The sequence below is a fragment of the Bos indicus x Bos taurus genome, chromosome 5 (assembly GCF_003369695.1).
Source record: "Bos indicus x Bos taurus breed Angus x Brahman F1 hybrid chromosome 5, Bos_hybrid_MaternalHap_v2.0, whole genome shotgun sequence".
Lineage (NCBI taxonomy): Eukaryota > Metazoa > Chordata > Mammalia > Artiodactyla > Bovidae > Bos > Bos indicus x Bos taurus.
The window spans coordinates 40,027,544-40,047,083 of record NC_040080.1 but is presented as its reverse complement, the minus strand read 5'-3'; the positions used below and the strand labels follow the sequence as shown (position 1 = coordinate 40,047,083).

Sequence of the window (19,540 nt, the reverse complement as noted above, 5' to 3'; positions counted from 1 at the left end):
AGCCCCAAGCATCCAGTATCGTGCTTCTTCCTGGTTCAGTCTTGGAAGATTGAACTTTTCTAAGAATCTTTCCACTTCTTCCAGGTTATCCATTTTATTGCCATATAGTTGTTCATAATAGTCTCTTATAATCCTTTGTATTTCTGCATTGTCTGTTGTAACCTCTCCTTTTTCACTTCTAATTTTGTTGATTTGATTCTTCTCTCTTTCTTGATGAGTCTGGCTAAAGGTTTGTTAATTTTATCTTCTCAAAGAACCAGCTTTTAGTTTTATTAATCTTTACTATTATTTCTTTCATTTCTTTTTCATTTATTTCTGCAGATCTTTATTATTTCTTTCTTTCTACTAACTTTGGGGGTTTTTTGTTCTTCTTTTTCCAGTTGTTTTAGGTATGAAGTTAGGTTGTCTATTTGATGTTTTTCTTATTTCTTGAGGTAGGATTGTATTGCAGTCAACTTCCCTCTTAGAACTGCTTTTGCTTCATCCCATAGGTTTTGAGTAGTTGTGTTTTCATTGTCATTTGTTTATAGAAATTTTTTTATTTCCTTTTTGATTTCTTAAGTAATTTGTTGGTTATTTAGAAACATATTGTTTAATCTTCATATGTTTGTGTTTCTTACAGTTTTTTCTTGTAATTGATATCTAGTCTCATAGCACTGTGGTCAAAGAAGATGCCTGATATGATTTCAGTTTCCTTAATTTTACTGAGGTTTGATTTGTGACCCAAGATGTGGTCTATCCTGGAGAATGTCCTATATGCACTTAAGAAGATGGTGTGTTCTTCTACATTTGGGTGGAATGTCCTGAAGATATCAAAGAGATCCACCTCATCTAATGCATCATTTAAGATTTGTGTCTCCTTATCAATTTTTGTTTTGATGATCTGTCCATTGGTGTGAGTAGGGTGTTAAAGTCTTCTGCTATTATTGTGTTACTGTCAATTTCTCCTTTTATGTCTGTTAGTGTTTGTCTTATGTATTGAGGTGCTCCTATGTTGGGTAAATAGATATTTGCAATTGTTATGTCTTGGTCTTGGATTGATCCCTTGATCATTATGTAGTGTCCTTCCTTATCTCTTGTAATCTTCTTTATTTTAAGGTTTATTTTGTCTGATATGACGATTGCTACTCCAGCTTTCTTTTGCTTCCTATTTGCATGGGATATATTTTTGCATTCTCTCACTTTCAGTCTATATGTGTCTTGGAGTCTGAAGTGGGTTTCTTGAAGACAGCATATGCTGCTGCTGCGGCTGCTAAGTCACTTCAGTCGTGTCCAACTCTGTGCAACCCCATAGACGGCAGCCCACCAGGCTCCCCCATCCCTGGGATTCTCCAGGCAAGAACACTGGAGTGGGTTGCCATTTCCTTCTCCAATGCATGAAAGTGAAAAGTGAAAGTGAAGTCGCTTAGTCATGTCCGACTCTTAGCGACCCCATGAACTGCAGCCTACCAGGCTCCTCCGTCCATGGGATTTTCCAGGCAAGAGTACTGGAGTAGGGTGCCATTTCCTTCTCCAAGACAGCATATAGATGGGTCTTATTTTTGTATCCATTTAGCCAGTCTGTGTCTTTTGGTTGGAGCATTTAATCTGTTTACCTTTAAAGTAATTATTGATATACATTGCCATTTATTGCCATTCCTATTGCCATTTTCTTAATGGTTTGGGATTGATTTCGTAGATCTTTTTCTTCTTTTGTATTTCTTGACTATATAAGTCCCTTTAAGATTTGTTGTAAAGCTGGTTTGGTGGTACTGAATTCTCTTAACTTCTGCTTGTCTAAAAAGCTTTTGATTTCTCCATCAATTTTGAATGAGATCCTTGCTGGGTGCAGTAATCTTGGTTGTAGATTTTTCCCTTTCTTCTTTAAATATATCCTGCCATTCCTCTCTGACCTGAAGAGTTTCTGCTGAAATAGCAGCTGTTAAACGTATGGGATTTCCCTTGTATGTTACTTGTTGCTTTTCCCTTGCTGCTTTTAATATTCTTTCTTTGTGTTTAGTCTTTGTTAGTTTAATTAATATGTGTCTTGGTGTGTTTCTCCTTGGGTTTATCCTGTACAGGACCCTTTGCACCTCTTGAACATGACTATTTCTTGTTCTATGTTGCGGAAATTTTCAACTAGAATCTCTTCAAAAATTTTCTCATACCTTTTCTTTTTCTCTTCTTCTGGGACCTCTATAATTCAAATATTGGCGTATTTGATAGCCTCCCAGAGGTATGCTACAGCTTCAGATATTCTACTATTGATTCCTTCTAGAGTATTTTTAATATCAGTAATTGTATTGTTTGTCTCTATATGTTTATTCTTTAATTCTTGTAGGTCTTTGTTAACTGATTTTTGCATTTTCTCCAATCTGTTTTCAAAGTTTTTGATAGGGTGAGATTTGTGCTGAGTAAGTTTGTTTTTCCTCTGATGGGCAAGGCTGAGTGAGGTGGTAATCCCATCTGTTGATGATTGGGTTTGTATTTTTGTTTTGTTTGTTGTTTAGATGAGACGTTCTGCACAGGGTGCTACTGTTGGTGGGATGATGCTGGGTCTTGTATTCAGGTGGTTTCCTTTGTGTGACTTCTCACTATTTGATACTCCTCAGGGTTAGTTCTCTGGTAGTCTAGGGTCTTGGAGTCAGTGCTCCCACTCCAAAGGCTCAGGGCTTGATCTTTGGTCAGGAACAAAGACTTCACAAGTGGTTTGTTATGGCATTAAGTGAGATCAAAACAAACACCCAAAAATGAGAAACCAAAGATGAACCTCAGAAAATGGCAGTTACAAAATTAGGCAAATAATAATTAAAATAATAGAATATACACATATACATATATACTTATAAGTGAAATCAAAACAGTCCAACAAAAACAAAGTACAATAGATTGACCTGGCGAATGAAGAAAACCAAAAATTATACCTACTGGTTAAGAACAAGATTCTTTTTTAATTTATCCAGTTAACATTTTTTTTCTAAACTAGTGAAGAGCACTAAAAATAAATCACTCCTCTTCTGCTTCTCCCATTCACCCTTGTTAATTTTACTTCGCAAGAGTGGAAACATAAGGCAGGCTTTGAAGAGTTATTTTTGTTCTGTGGCACTAAAATCTAGATTAGGAAAATAAATATGGGTCTGGAGATGTCAAACTGTCCTCGAATATTTGGGAATACAAAGAAGTAAATGAACAGTTGTGATAAAAGGTCAAGTTCTAACTCTACTGGCTGTGTATTATGGTGATGTATATGTTTCAGTGCTATTCTCTCAAATCATCCCATCCTCTCCTCCTCCTACTGAGTCCAAAAATCTGTCTCCTTTACTGCTTTGCGCATAGGACCATAGGTACCATCTTTCTAGATTCCATATACAGGTATTAATATGCAAAATTTGTCTTTCTTTTTCTGACCCACTTCACTGTATAACAGGCTTAACCTGGAGGGATGGGGTAGAAGGGAGCTGGGAGGGGGGTTCAGTAGGGAGGGGACACATGTGTGCCTATGACTGATTCATGTTGATATATGCAAAAACAATCACAATATTGTAAAGTAATTATCCTCCAATTAAATAATTTTTTTTAAAGGTGAAGTTCAAAGTTCAAAGGACTGAGGAGAGGTCTAAGGAGCTCAATTCTGAGGGACCCAGAAGGTTTGCCATAAAAGGGGGCAGCATCTGCTTAAGAAAATGGCACAGAGAGAGGTCTAAGGAGCTCAATTCTGAGGGACCCAGAAGGTTTGCCATAAAAGGGGGCAGCATCTGCTTAAGAAAATGGCACAGAGGTTAGCCTCTGAAGAATAAAGAGGCATAAGGAAACACAACTTACAAGAATAAGTAGTTTAGTAGAACCAAATTTGTTAAAGGCCAAGACCCAGAGCTGCAGAAAACGGTGTTCCCTCCCTTCCTCCATCCTTCCCTCCCTCCCTCCATCCTTCCCTCCCTCCATCCTTTCCCCCTCCTCCATCCTTCCCCCACTCCATCCTTCCTTCCTTCCATCCTTCCCTTCCTCCAGCCTTCCCCGCTCCATCCTTCCCCACTCCATCCTTCCATCCCTCCCTCCTTCCATTCCTTCCTCCCTCTCCCATTCTAGTCCAAGATCAGCCACCTAGCTGATAATTTGAAAAGCAACTCTGCTGCTGGTCCAGCTGAATGCAAGAGCCCACCTCTCAGTTCACTTTCATTTCGTCTTCAGAGTAAATGTGTTCTGTTCATTGCCATGATCACAGGGAGAACTTGTCTCCTGGTAGCAATTCTATTCGGTTTTCATCACCTAGAAGAAAAAGTTAAAAGGTTAGCAAGCCCTGAACAAATGTTAACGATACCAACATTTTAAAATGGCAATGAAATCAGGCAATAACCATCAATTCCATAGTCAAATGAATATCAGAATGTGACAAGTAACTTAGTTAAACAGCACCTGCTTAATATCATCCTTCTAATCTTCTCATTCCCTAGTTGCCTGTTCTCAGTAAGTTCAGTTCAGTCACTCAGTCATGTCCAACTCTTTGCCACCCCATGGACTGCAGCATGCCAGGCTTCCCTGTCCATCACCAAATCCTGGAGCTTACTCAAATTCATGTCCATTGAGTCAGTGATGCCATCCAACCATCTCATCCTCTGTTGTCCCCTTCTCCTCTCACCTTCAATCTTTCCCAGCATCAGGGTCTTTTCAAAGGAGTCAGTCTTCACATCAGGTAACCAAAGTATTGGAGTTTCAGCTTCAGCATCAGTCCTTCCAATGAATATTCAGGCTGATTTCCTTTAGGATTGACTGGTTGGATCTCCTTGCAGTTCAAGAGACTCTCAAGAGCCTTCTACAACACTAAGGTTCAAAAGCATCAATTCTTCAGCACTCAGCTTTCTTTATAGTCCAAATCTCACATCCATACAGGACTACTGGAAACACCATAGCTTTGACTAGATGGACCTTTATCGGCAAAATAATGTCTCTGTTTTTTAATATGCTATCTAGGCTGGTCATAGCTCTTCTTCCAAGGAGCAAGTGTCTTTTAATTTCATGGCTGCAGTCACTGTCTGCAGTGATTTTGGAGCCCCCAAAAATAAAGTCATCCACTGTTTCCCCATCTATTTGCCATGAAGTGATGGGACCGTATGCCATGATCTTCATTTTCTGAATGTTGAGTTTTAAGCCAAGTTATTCACTCTCTTCTTTCACTTTCATTAAGAGGCTCTTTAGTTCCCCTTCACTTTCTGCCATAAGGGTGGTGTCATCTGCATATCTGAGGTTATTGATATTTCTCCCAGCAATCCTGATTCCAGCTTCTGCTTCATCCAGCCCAGAATTTTGTACGATGTACTCTGCATGTAAGATAAATAAGCAGGGTGACAATACACAGCCTTGATGTACTCCTTTCCCAATTTAGAACCCAGTCTGTTGTTCCATGTCCAGTTCTAACTGTTGCTTCTTGACCTGCATACAGATTTATCAGGAGGCAGGTAAGGTGGTCTGGTATTCCCATCTCTTTAAGACTTTTCCACAGTTTGTTGTGATCTACACAGTGAAAGGCTTTGGCATAGTCAATAAAGCAGAAGTAGATATTTTTCTGGAACTCTCTTGCTTTTTTGATGATCCAACAGATGTTAGCAATTTGATCTCTCATTCCTCTGCCTTTTCTAAATCCCCTTTGAACATCTGAAAGTTCATGGTTCACGTACTGTTGAAGCCTAGCCTGGAGAATTTTGAACATTACTTTGCTAGTGTGTGAGATGAGTGCAATTGTGTGGTAGTTTGTGAGTTCTTTGGCATTGCCTTTCTCTTGGATTGGAATGAATACTGACCTTTTCCAGTCCTATGGCCACTCCTGGGTTTTCCATATTTGCTGACATATTGAGTGCAGCACTTTCACAGCATCATCTTTTAGAATTTGAAATAGTTCAGCTGGAATTCCATCACCTGCATTAGCTTTGTTTCTGGTGATGCTTCCTTAGGCCCACTTGACTTCACATCCCAGAATGTCTGGCTTTAGGTGAGTGATCACACCATCATGGTTATCTGGGTTGTGAAGATCTTTTTTATATAGTTCTGCTGTGTTTTCTTGCCTCCTCTTTTTAATATCTTCTGCTTCTGTTAGGTCCATACCATTTCTGTCATTTATCGTGCCCATCTTTGCATGAAATGTTCCCTTGGTATCTCTAATTTTTTTGAAGAGATCTCTAGTCTTTCCCACTCTATTGTTTTCCCTATATTTCTTTTCATTGATTGCTGAAGACGACTTTCTTATCTCTCCTCACTATTCTTTGGAACTCTGCATTCAAATGGGTGTATCTTTCCTTTTCCCCTTTGCCTTTAGCTTCCCTATTTTCCTCAGCTATTTGTGAGGCCTTCTCAGACAACCGTTTTGTCTTTTTGCATTTCTTTTTCTTGGAGATAGTCTTGATCACTGCCTCCTGTACAATGTCACGAATCTCTGTTCATAGGTCTTCAGGCACTCTGTCTATCAGATCTAATCCCTTGAATCTATTTCTCACTTCCACTGTATAATCATAAGGGATTTGATTTAGGTCATACCTGAATGGTCTGGTGGTTTTCCCTACTTTCTTCAATTTAATCTGAATTTTTCAATAATGAGTTCATGAGCCACAGTCAGCTCCCGGTCTTGTTTTTGCCGACTGTAGAGAGCTCCTCCATCTTCAGCTGCAAAGAATGTAATCAATCTGATTTCAATATTGACCATCTGGTGATGTCCACGTGTAGAGTCACCTCTTGTGTTATTGGAAGAGGGTGTTTGCTATAACCAGTGCATTCTCTTGGCAAAACTCTGTTAGCCTTCGTCCTGCTTCATTTTGTACTCCATACTTGCTGTTACTCCAGATATCTCTTGACTTCCTACTTTTGCATTCCAGTCCTCTATGATGAAAAGGACATCTTTTTTGGGTGTTAGTTCTAGAATGTCTTGTAGGTTTTCACAGAACCATTCAACGTCACCTTCTTCAGCATTACCAGTTGGGGCATAGAGTTGGATTACTGTGATTTGAATGGTTTTCCTTGGAAACGAACAGAGATTATTCTGTCATTTTTGAGATTGCACCCAAGAACTGCATTTTGGACTCTTTTGTTGACTATGAGGGCTACCCCATTTCTTCTAAGGGATTCTTGCCCACAATAGTAGATATAATGGTCATCTGAATTAAATTTGCCCATTCCAGTCCATTTAGTTCACAGATTCCTAAAATGTCTATGTTCACTCTTGCCATCTCCTGTTTGACCACTTCCAATTTACCTTGATTCATGGACCTAACCGGAGAAGGAAATGGCACCCCACTCCAGTACTTTTGCCTGGAAAATCTCATGGATGGAGGAGCCTGGTAGGCTACAGTCCATGGGGTCACTAAAAGTCGGATATGACTGAGTGTCTTCACTTTCACTTTTCACTTTCATGCATTGGAGAAGGAAATGGCAACCCACTCCAGTGTTCTTGCCTGGAGAATCCCAGAGATGGGGGAGCCTGGTGGGCTGCCATCTATGGGGTCACACAGAGTCGGACACGACTGAAGTGACAGCATGGACCTAACGTTGCAGGTTCCTATGTAATATTGTTCTTTACAGCATTGGACTTTACTTCCACCACCAGTCACATAGGATGTCTAGTTAATATTTATTGATTATTTACCCTGTACCAGGTATGGACTAACCACTTCACATACAGTATTACTTTATTCCTCAGAATAAACCTAAAAGGTTTGTATACTCTTCTGCTTTTCACAGATGAGGGAATAGAGGCTTAGAGGAGTTCAGTAACTTTCCCAAAGATGCATAGCTGGCATGAGGTAGAGCCAAAGTTCAAACCCTAGCGGTAACATAGAAGATGGCAATCAAGGTTAGGGGTAAACTCACTTGGAGGAGAGTGTGAGCAAGTCATTGTAAGAGTTTATTCTGACATTGCTTGATTGGTTATGTTGTAGGGGAGGAGGTATATGAAGAAAATTTCCAGCATGATTTTCAGGATTCTAGCTTGAGTGGCTGGGTGGATGGTAGAGTCATTAAATGATACAGGGAAGCATTGCAAGACCATCTTGACTGTTAAAATCAATGGATTCTGTTTGAGATACCCGGACTTTTATGAGATTGTGAGAGATCAAGATGGACATATCCAGCAGTCCTAGAATTTGTAATTCTAGATCTGGTCAAGGTCTAGAATTCAGGAAGGAGATTTAGATTGAAGAAAGACATTTGGAAGTCATATATATGTAAATGAATACAAATAAAGCTATGTACAGTACTTTCATGGAGTATTTTTCAGAATAAAGAATAGACCCTGAAAAAAAGACTGAGATTGGGAATAGATGACCATAGATATATATATATATTTTAAAAAAGAGTAATGTCATGAGGCCAAAGAAGGAGGTAATGTTTAGAAAACAACAGGAATATTAAAGGGTATGCAACTTAAGAGTGGTTTTATGATTGACCAGCATAAGCAAGTGACTCAGCTAGTTTAGGCTACTGTAAATACTTTGAATTATTTTTTTTTCTCTACAGACTCTTTAAACAAAATTGGATCAACATCATTTCCCAAAACCAATCCTAAATCTTCTGCAAAAGTTATTCCATATGGTGAGTTGATAGCCATGTGATTATGATCTATTTAATCTTCTTTCTTCTTTAACTAGATATCTCTCTTCAAAAGCCTCATCTTACTTTGATAATACTTTGCAGTGAGGAAGAATGGGTTTTATATTTAGGCTTATGAAATTTTTAGAATTCTTTTTAGGTTTTTGCATGGACTCCATAAATAGAGGGAAGAAGAATTAAGCTTTAAGATAGGAAGAAAGATAAAAAAAAAAAAGATAGGAAGAAAAAGATAGGAAGAAAGAGGTACAGAGAGCAATCTTTTTTCCTCATCTATTCATATGCAAATTTCATATTTAAAATATCTTTCCAGATTCTGTAATATGATTTTGCATTTAGGGGCAAAGGGAGAAAGCAAAGTTTTTTTGGTTTTGTTTTTTAACACACTTTTAATTTTTAATTTCATTATAACCTTAAGTGTTATGTTAAATATTATGATCTTTCATTGCTCTGTATGCATGTGTTATATATATTATAGTTGATGATTTGTAATAGAAAGTTGCACAGGGAGCTGTAAAGAAGGAAAGATGTCTGCTTCTTGAAGGGGAGTCAGAGAAGGCTTCATGGGGAAGACAGTATACAGCAGTATTCTAGACAAGAGAATGGCATTTGGATGTCTAAGCAAATTTGGCATGTCTGGGGATTGGTAAATGGTTTCAAACAATGAGAAAGAGACATAAAATAAGAACATATAATAAAGAACCACATACCCTTTACTAACAAACAGAATTTTCCTACTAGAATGTAAGATCATGAGGGCCAGGATTTTTGTCTGTTCTATTCACTGATACATCACCAATGTCTAGAGCAGTGCCTGATAACACCAAGTACTAATTAAGTATTTGTTAAATGAATGAATAAATACAATTCTGTAGTTATTGTTGTTCAGTTACTAAGTCAGACTCTTTGCAACCCCATGGACTGTAGCCCTCCAGGCTCCTCTCTCCATGGGGTTTTCCTTGGAATACTGGAATGGGTTTCCATTTCCTTCTCCAGAGGATCTTCCTGCATTGGCAGGTGGATTCTTTACCACTGAGCCACTAGGGAAGCCCATAATTCTGTAGACCAGTACCTATAAAACCTAACTGGTTAGCAGAGTCACCTAGGCAAGCTTTTAAAATCAGATTCTTCAGAGATGGGTCTTAGGAATCTGCATCTTCTTGAAACTCATCTGGTGTTTGGGAATTGCTACTGTTGACTAGTTGTGAAGTTGTTGTGAAGTCACCCAGTCGTGTCCAACTCTTTGTGACCCCATGGACTGTAGCCCAGTAGGCTCCTCCATCCATGGAATTTTGTAGGCAAGAGTACTGGAGTGGGTTGCCATTTCCTTCTCCAATTTCCACTGTTGACTATGGCAAGACATATTGGGGAGGGGTGTGTTCTTAATTATTTCAGTTGAATGGGTCATTAGTTTGATCTCTTTTGCTGTAGGTGTCTGTGGCATCCCTCCGTTTAGTCCCCAGTGGCTTTCTAGAAGAATTGCAGGAGGAGTAGAAGCCTGCCCCCACTGTTGGCCATGGCAGGTGGGTTTGAGGTTTCTCGGCAATCACCAGTGTGGAGGTGCCATCATCAACTCGATTTGGATTCTGACTGCAGCGCATTGTGTGCAATCGTGAGTGAGGCTGATGATATTTTATTAATGTATTTATGTACCATGTTGTTTGCTGAAGCTGAAACTCCAATTCCTTGGCCACCTGATATGAAGAACCAACTCACTGGAAAAGACCCTGATGCTGGAAAAGACTGAAGGCAAATGGTGAAGAGGGCAGCAGGGAATGAGATGGTTAGGTAGCATCACCAACTCAATAGACATGAATTTGAGCAAACTCTGGGAGACAGTGAAGGACTGAGGAGCCTGACTTGGTAACTGAACAACAACAATAATCACGTTGTTTGTTGTTTTAGTCACTAAGTTGTGTCTGACTCTTTTGAGACCTCATGGACTGTAGCCTACCAGGTTCCTCTGTCCAAGGGATTTCCCAGACAAAATACTAGAGTGGGTTGCCATTTCCTTCTCCAGGGGATCTTCCAGACCCAGGGCTCGAACCTGCATTGGCAGGTGGCTTCTTTACCACTGAGTTACCAGGGAAGCCTTTTTTGTATCATACCTAGAACATAAATATAATTGTGTAACTCCTAAAACCATGCAGGCTGATTCTAAAGCATGAATCTTCCTTTCAGTGTTTCTGACCCATGTCCATCTAGCCTCTTTTTAAACAAAGTCAGTGAAGAAAAGCAAATCAAATCTTGAAATTGTTCATCCCATTTACAGGCATCTTTGATTATTATGTTGAGCCCAAGTCTGCTTCTCTATAGCAATAATTTATTAATCTAAATTTACTGCAGTTCCAGAAAACAAGAACTCAGTCTCTTTCTACTTGCATGTAATCATCCTTCCTAGACTTGAAGATCCCTCTCACATTGCCCTTAATCTTTATGCTGAATGCTTACTATTCTAGTATTTGTGACTCCACAGCCCTCATCATGCAGTGCTCCATATCCTGGATTGGTTTAGTGTCATTCCTCTTAAAGTGGGATCACGACAGTGGAGAACACAGTAGGGTAATTCACCACCTTGATCACTGAGCTTTCAATGTTTTTTAATTGTAAACTATGCCATGATGTGAAAAAATATACAAAATATAAACATGTAGTCTAAAGAATGGCCCTACTATTTAGTGTAAGAAGGATCTTTACACTAGCAAGCCCTCTCAGTGCCCCTCCCAGAGAAGTAAACATTATGCTAAATTTTGCATTTATAATGTCTTTGCTTTTTGAGGAGTGGTTTTAACATCTGTGAATTCCTAAAACCAGTATGTTGTCTTGTTTTCCCTGTATTAATGTAAAACAATTACAGTTTATATTCCTCTGTGATTTGCTTTTATCTTTATAGCATATCATATGGATTATCATGTGGATGTGTATAACTATAATTAATTCATTTTCAATACAGACTGATTAAGTTGATCACACTTGTAGGCAGGTTCTGGACACTGTATATTTATATACACCCCAGGACTAACAACAAGATCCTACTGTGTAGCACAGAGAACTGTATTCTCTGTTATATATATATCAGTATCCTATGATAAATCATAGTGGAAAGGAATATTTTTTAAAATACATGTATATTTATAACTGAATCACCTTGCTGTACATCAGAAATTAACACAACACTGTATATAAATTATTCTTCTAAATAAATATATACTCCCCAAATGATTCCAATGACTCCCCAAGTCAGAGTCCAGAACCACGCCCTGTCCATGGGTCCATCTTGACCCTTTCTTGCTTGTCCCCAACAAGCCCACCTCTTTTCTTAAACATGCTGTGCTTGTTCCTATCTCAAGGTCTGTGTAGTCGTTCCCTCTGCCATTTGGAACACCAAGTTACATTTAGTTGTCCTTTTTCCTTAGGCTCCTCTTGGCTCTGAGTCTCACAGACCTTGTTTTTAATGGTCTTGGCGGTATTTAGGAGTACTCATCTGGTTTTTTGTAGAAGATACCTCAGTTTGAGTTCATCAGATATTTTTCTCATGGTTTTTCTGGGACTCCACAGGAAATCCACAGAGGGACATGTCCTTTTTTATCACATTATAAAGGGTACATGCTACCAGCATGATTTCTCACTGATGATGTTAACCTGGTATTTGCCAGGTGTCTCCACTGTTAAGTTCCATCTTCCTCCCATTCTTACCTATTCTTTGCAAGCAAGTGGCTAAGGGTAGCCCACACTCAAGCAGTTGGGCATTAAGCTCTATCATCTTGAGTGCAGAGTTTTCTCCATAAATTAAAGTTATTCTGTATGGGAGATTTACCTCTTCTCTTCCTTTTATTGGGGCTTCCCTAGTGGCTCAGTTGGTAAAGAATCCACCTGCAATGCAGGAGACCCCAGTTTGATTCTTGGGTCGGGAAGATCGCCTGGAAAAGGGATAGGCTACCCACTCCAGTATTCTTGGGCTTCCCTGGTGGCTCAGCTGGTAAAGAATTCACCTGCAATGCAGAAGACCTGGGTTCGACCCCTGGATTGGGAAGATCCCCCTGGAGAAGAGAAAGGCTACCCACTCCAGTATTCTGGCCTGGAGAATTCTATGGAATGTATAGTCTATGGGATTACAAAGATTCGGACACAACTGAGCAACTTCCACTTTCCTTTTACTTATTAAATTGTGTACTAGACCAGTATGGGCAGGAGGACATTTATTTTTTGTAAATACTACATATTTATTTTGTTGCTTGAATTGCTCCAGCTTTGATCCCTGTGAGTTTTTTCAGGGTGAGTTTTCCAGTTTTGACCACTGTAAGTTCTTGTCTTTTTGATATGCCACCACCCTTTTGGGACAAAGATACTCCAAGTTCATCTTATGTATCCCCTCTCAGTCTTAGAAGCAGCCATTTCTCCCATAAGCTGCACAAGAAGTTAAAATCTGGGTGGTGAGCATCCCAGTTGCTACTAGGGTGTTGTTATTGCTTATAGCCCCTCTTAGCTAACAGAGCTAGAAAATGTAAGAAGGCATACTAACTCATTTACATAAACCTGTTTTTCTGTCTATACCTATATTAAGGTAAACATGAGATCATACAGATATTTCCAACTCAACCACATGGTTCATTCTAGCACCCCCCGGCCCTTGGAGAAATTCATTTTATAAGAATTCTATCAAAGTGCATTTTTATGTACCATGGAAAAGCCTCAATCACAGCTGACTAATTAATGGAAATTAAAGTATTGGAGAAACCAGCTATTAGTACTGATGCCAGAGGCACAGAAGAAGCTTTGTCAGACTCCCTTGTCAAATAGTTTATTCTTGAATTTATGTCATAGACTATGATTCCTTGCAGCAAGATACAGACCACACCAAACCATTCTTTACAAGGTGAACTAGTCAACTTGATGAGTCAGCTGAGATTAATAAACACTGCTGCTGCTGCTGCTAAGTCGCTTCAGTCGTGTCTGACTCTGTGCGACCCCATAGACGGAAGCCCACCAGGCTCCCCCATCCCTGGGATTCTCCAGGCAAGGACACTGGAGTGGGTTGCCATTTCCTTCTCCAATGCATGAAAGTGAAAAGTGAAAGTGAAGCCGCTCAGTCGTGTCCGACTCTTAGCGACCCCATAGATTGCAGCCTACCAGGCTCCTCCGTCCATGGGATTTTCCAGGCAAGAGTACTGGAGTGGGGTGCCATTGCCTTCTCCGATTAATAAACACAGTCAGCTATAAATGTTTGTGAACCATTTAAGTTAACCACAAAAAGATTTGTATGTAATTTTAGTGGCCCTTCTTGTTTTCTTTGTAAAATTTTGCTAAAGTAGTAGTATTGCTTGTTTTTAAAAAGGCAGTTCAAATAAAGTTATCAAGTAAAATCTAAACTACCCTCTCCATTTCTCTAATCCATTCCTCCTTTCTAGAAGTAATCAATATTAAGAATGTTTTAATTATCTGATTTTACATTAATGTTTATACATATATATTTTATGTAGGGTTTTATAATTTTTACACAAAATATTGTGCCTTATACTTATTTGATGTGGAAAAGGTTACCTCATTTTTTCTTTAACTTTTATAGTTGTTTAATTTACTTGACCAGAGAAATATCTTTTTTGAAGTTGGAACTGTGTATATCTTTACCCAGAATCATTTGGGATGCTAGTGTGAAGAATTAGTATGTTCACTCATGCCTTGTCTTTGGGAATCCTTCAGCTGATTCCTTCAAGAACTTACTTCTCCTTGTCTCATCCTCATCAATCTTATGGACATCCAGGGCTCCAGCCTCCATTGAAGGGGCGTACCCAAATCCATTGGGAAGGCAAGTTTACTGCATGGAATGAGCCAGTTGGGGAAATGTACAAAATCTGGGAGCTGAGATAGACATTTTTGCTGAAGGTCACCACGTGGCCAGGCTGGCTGACATTGCTACAAAAGGCGATAAGGACAACCGACAGCAACATTGTACTACACCCCATGTGCTACCGTCTCTAGCACTGGTTACCCTTAGTATTAGCCCTAGCAAATACCAGACTTGTCTGGAAGGTTTCTTACTTAAAGTCTGGTGTGGAGCCAGAGAATCTTTATTTCTAACAAGTTGCTGGGTACTGTTGTCCTATTTTTAGGGAAAACCTGGCATGTTCTCCTTTTGTTGACTCCACACTCTTCTTCATGCTTGTGTGGGATTTTAGGTCCTAATGTATAGCACAGAGAACTCTTCTCAATGTTATGTGGCAGCCTGGATAGGAGGGGAGTTTGGAGGAGAACGACTGGATGCATGTATATCTGAGTCACTTTGCTGTCCACCCAAAATTCTCACAACACTGTTTATCGACTATACTCTGATATAAAATAAAAAGTTTAAAAAATAAACTTAATTTAGGGGAATAAACTCACTTTGCAGTTGTACATTGGAATCTGTCTCAAACCTAAATCAGTGGATTTTTTTCCAGTTTCAGCGACCTTTATTTTCTTAGAAGCTGCCTTTTAAAATATTTATTTATTGGGGCTTCCCAGGTGATGCTAGTGTTAAAGAACCCACCTACCAATGCAGGAGATGTAAGAGATGTGAGATGTGTGGGTTCCATCCTTGGGTCAGGAAGATCCCCTGGAGGAGGGCATAGCTACCTACTCCAGTATTCTTGCCTGGAGAATCCCATGGACAGAAGAATCTGGGGGGCTACAGTCCATGGGGTCACAAGAGTCTGACATCACTGAAGCAACTTAGCACACCTGCACTCGTTTGTTTATTTCTTTATCCATTTATTTTTGGCTGTGCTGGATCTTCTTTGTTGTGTGGGCTTTTCTTTAGTTATGGCAAGCAGCAGTTACTTTTCATTGCAGTATGCAGATTCTTCATCGCAGAGGCTTCTCTTGTTGCCGAGCTCAGGCTGTAGGGCTCTCAGGCTTCAGTAGCTGTGGCTCCCAGGCTCTAAAGTGCAGGCTCAATAGTTGTGGTGCATGGGCTTAGTTGCTCCATAGCTTGTGAGATCTTCTTGGACTACGGATAGAAACCAAGTCCCATGTACCAGCAGGCAGGTCACTTATCACTGAGCCACCAGAGAAGCCCTTTCTAGGGTTAACCAGTTCTTGTTTTTCTCTTTGCAGCTTCCTTCCAAAACTTAGATAAGAGCAATTGGTTTCCATCCAAGGGAGGGGCAGGGGTATGATTCTAGGGCAGCAGCCTTAGTAACAGCTTTAAGAAATACGTTTCTTTACTACCAAGTAATGATTTAGAGAGTGACTTTGAAAATAAAGTTGATCCTTCCATTAGAGTGCATGACAGATAATAACAATGATAATGGCTACCATTATGGAGTCATTACTATCTCCGTATACTTACCAGGCACTTTACTTGAGTTGGCTCCCTTAATAAAGGCACACTTAAACACATCAGTGAGTCAGACTCATCATGCAAGGAACTGAAATGAGCATGGTTATGATTAGAGAGAACATGCCTACCTGTATTAAGAAACTTCTTTGACTAAATGTATTGAAGAAATACTTTTCATAACTTTACTGAAAAGACAGTTTTGAAAAATGAAGAATCAGTGACAATATATTTGTGGCAATTGAGGGACTCTTTCCTTGGATATTTTTTCAGCTGGAGATCTTGATGTGGCAAATTAATGGATGTAGATTCAAATTTTTAAACTTTTTTTGAAGTATATTAAATGTGTGCAAAACATTAATACAGTTAGAGGAATTTATACAAAGCAAATAACCATGTAACTAGCACCCAGACCAAGAAAGGAAATGGTGCCAGTACCTAGGGGTCCCCTTTATGCCCTCTCCCCTTTAAAAGTAGTCAGTGTCCTAATCTCTGATATCAGATGTGAATTTTACCTATTTAGGAATTGATAAATTGGTCTTAGTTTCATAAATTCTGATTATTTTATAAAAGATGATAATTTAAAAGATATATTCCTATAATATAGTATTTGAATATTTTTAACAGTAAAGCATAGATCTCATTAGAAATGTAATTTTCTTCATGTATTCCTAATGTCACTATGAAATTAAAATAAGCTCTAGGTTTCTTTTTTCCTTCTCAACTTAAAAATAAACTGGTGATATTTGATAAATGCTCCAGAAACATTTTATGGACAAAAGTAGGGGGCAAGATAGACAATTAGGAACTTGTCCTCAGATAGACCAGAAGGCATGGTGCAGCTTCTCTGGTTACATGAAGATTCCAGACAAGGTAGTGGGTGGCCCCTGGCTGGACTGAACAGTGGATGTTATAGTGTTAGACCAAATGGTGAAAAATGTGTTTTCATATCAAACTTTTGTTGTTCCTCCTCCAGGAAAAACAATCCACTCTTCTGGACCATTGTTGCTGGAGACCATGACAGAACCTTGAAGGAATCAACTGAGCAGGTGAGAAATGTTTTTAAAGGTCATTCTGCCTGTTCCCTAAATTGTCACATGCCAGGGAATACATTTGGGCTTCCCTTGTGGCTCAGCTGGTAAGGAATCTGCCTGCAACTCAGGAGACCTGGGTTCGATCCCTGGATTGGGAAGATACCCTGGAGACGGGAAAGGCTACCCACTCCTGTGTTCTGGCCTGGAGAATTCCTTGGACTGTATAATCCATGAGGTCGCAAAAAGTCAGACATGACTGAGTGACTTTCACTTTCAGGGAATACATTTATCTAAAACATGAGATTAGTTACTACTTTCCTAATGCCCTCTTACACTTATCATTTATACCAACATTTAAAGATAGAATTTGAGATCACATTTAATCTGAGAATGAGGGGAAGTGAGTCAGGAAGTGCAAACTGAGGTCCATGTACACAGGTCCACAGAGTCTAATTTTCCCAGGACCTCCATTCCTCAGAAAGTGCTTCATGGATTCCTGCAAATTATTAACAAAGATTTCCCTTCTAAAGTTAGTACAAAGTCACCTTCATTGGGTGACGTGTGGAAATGCAGAGATTTAGGATGATTTTGGACCAGTATACAAGGAATTTGTTTGAATCATTGACTCTGCCTTGTAATTTCTTGCTTGCTCATGATGCAGGTGAGAAGGGCAAAACACATCGTGATGCATGAGGACTTCGACTCACTGAGCTATGACTCTGATATCGCCTTGATCCAACTGAGCTCTGCCCTAGAATTCAACTCAGTGGTGAGGCCAGTATGTCTTCCACACAGCTTGGAGCCTCTGTTTTCTTCTGAGATTTGTGTTGTGACTGGCTGGGGAAGTGCTAATAAAGGTAAACCTTTTACTTTTGCATGAACATCACTACTGATTGACAGTTTCGAGAACATGGCATGGAAACGTTATCAAACGGTATCTGCTTTAGCCCTTCTTCCTTCTGAAAGACAGGAACCATGGTTTATTTAACTGTAATAGTTCATCAGAGTAGAGAATGAACTATTTTATAACTTTTCCATCAGGATGCCTTAATCATAGGTAGGCTAGATCTGTGAAAGGCCAGATAGAAGTATCTTATCCCTTGTAGGCCATATGGTCTCTGTCACAGCTATTCAAATCTGCTGTTGTACCACAAAGCAGCCTTAGACAATATGTTACAGAATGGATGTGGCTGTGTTCCAATGGAATTTCTCCATGAAATTGAAATTTTATGCACTAATCTTGTCACAAAATGGTATTCGTTTTTTTGGATTATCTTTTCGACCATTTAAAAATGTACAAACCATAATTAATTCATGGATTGTAATAAATAGACTCAGAGTTGGTATCGGGAGCTGGTAGTAGGGGCTGACATGGATTTGGCCTGCGGACTGGAATCTGATGAGGCCTGGGCTAGATTCTATAGTTCTTAAAGCCATAGTGAAATACCAAAAGACCTGAATGAGTTGATGTTGTTGTCCTGCTTATTTGCACTGTATAAAGTTATTTTCTCTTATATTTTCCTTCTGTCTATATGTCATTTAAACTCTGTAAGCTTGTAGATGCTGAAGACAAACGTATGGTTACCAAAGGGGTAAGGGGAAGAGAGGGATAAATTAGGAGTTTGGGATTAACATGTACATACTACTATATATAAAATAGATAAACAACAATGTCCTACTGTATAGCATAGGGAACTATATTCAATATCTTATAATAATCTGTAATGGAAAAAAATCTGAAAAAGTATATATGTGTGTGTGTGTGTATGTAAAACTGTATCACTTTGCTATATAGCAGAAACTAAGATGACTATGTAAATTAGATATTGTTGCTGTTGTTCAGTTGCTAAGTTATTTCTGACTGCAACCACATGGAATGCAGCACACCAGGCTCCTCTGTCCTCCACTGTCTCTTGGACTTTGCTCAAATTCATATGCATTGAGTCGGTAATGCTCTCTAACCATCTCATCTTCTGCATCCTCCTTCTCCTTTCCCAGCATCAGGGTCTTTTCCAATGAGTCGGCTCTTCGTATCAGGTGGCCAAAGTATTGGAGCTTAAGCTTCAGCATCAGTCCTTCCAAAGAATATTCAAGGTTGATTTCCTTTAGGATTGTCTAGTTTGATCTCTGTGCAGTCCAAGGGAAAACTAGCATCACAGTTTGAAAGCATCAGTTCTTCACTGTTCAGCCTTCTTTATGGTCCAACTCTCACATCCATACATGACTACTGGAAAAACCATAGCTTTGACTAGATGGAACTTTGTCAGCAAAGTGATGTCTCCACTTTTTATTATGCTGTCTAGGTTTGTTATAACTTTTTTTCCAAGGAATAAGTGTCTTTTCATTTCATGGCTACAGTCACTGTCTGCAGTGATTTTGGAGCCCAAGAAAATAAAATCTGCCACTGTTTCCAGTTTTTCCCCATCAATTTACCATGAAGTGATGGGACTGATGCCATGATCTTAGTTTTTTTTGAATGTTGATTTTCAAGCCAGCTTTTTCACTCTTCTCTTTCACCCTCATGAAGAGGCTCTTTAGTTCCTTATCACCTTCTGCCATTAAAGTGGTGTCATTTGCATATCAGAGACTGTTGATATTTCTCCCAGCAGTCTTGAATCCAGCTTGT

The 19,540-nt window shown here is 39.3% G+C and overlaps 1 protein-coding gene across 3 annotated transcripts in view; it reads left to right on the top strand.

Moving 5' to 3' along the window:
• LOC113892602 (ovochymase-1-like) overlaps positions 1 to 19,540 on the top strand; it is a 92,698-nt gene that overhangs the window by 11,139 nt on the left and 62,019 nt on the right. For all 3 annotated transcript variants that reach the window (XM_027541630.1, XM_027541629.1, XM_027541628.1), the window contains exons 7-10: positions 8,476 to 8,550; positions 9,997 to 10,177; positions 16,857 to 16,929; positions 17,576 to 17,771. In XM_027541630.1, the coding sequence (XP_027397431.1) occupies positions 8,476 to 8,550; positions 9,997 to 10,177; positions 16,857 to 16,929; positions 17,576 to 17,771 (525 nt within the window). The remainder of the gene's footprint in view (positions 1 to 8,475; positions 8,551 to 9,996; positions 10,178 to 16,856; positions 16,930 to 17,575; positions 17,772 to 19,540) is intronic.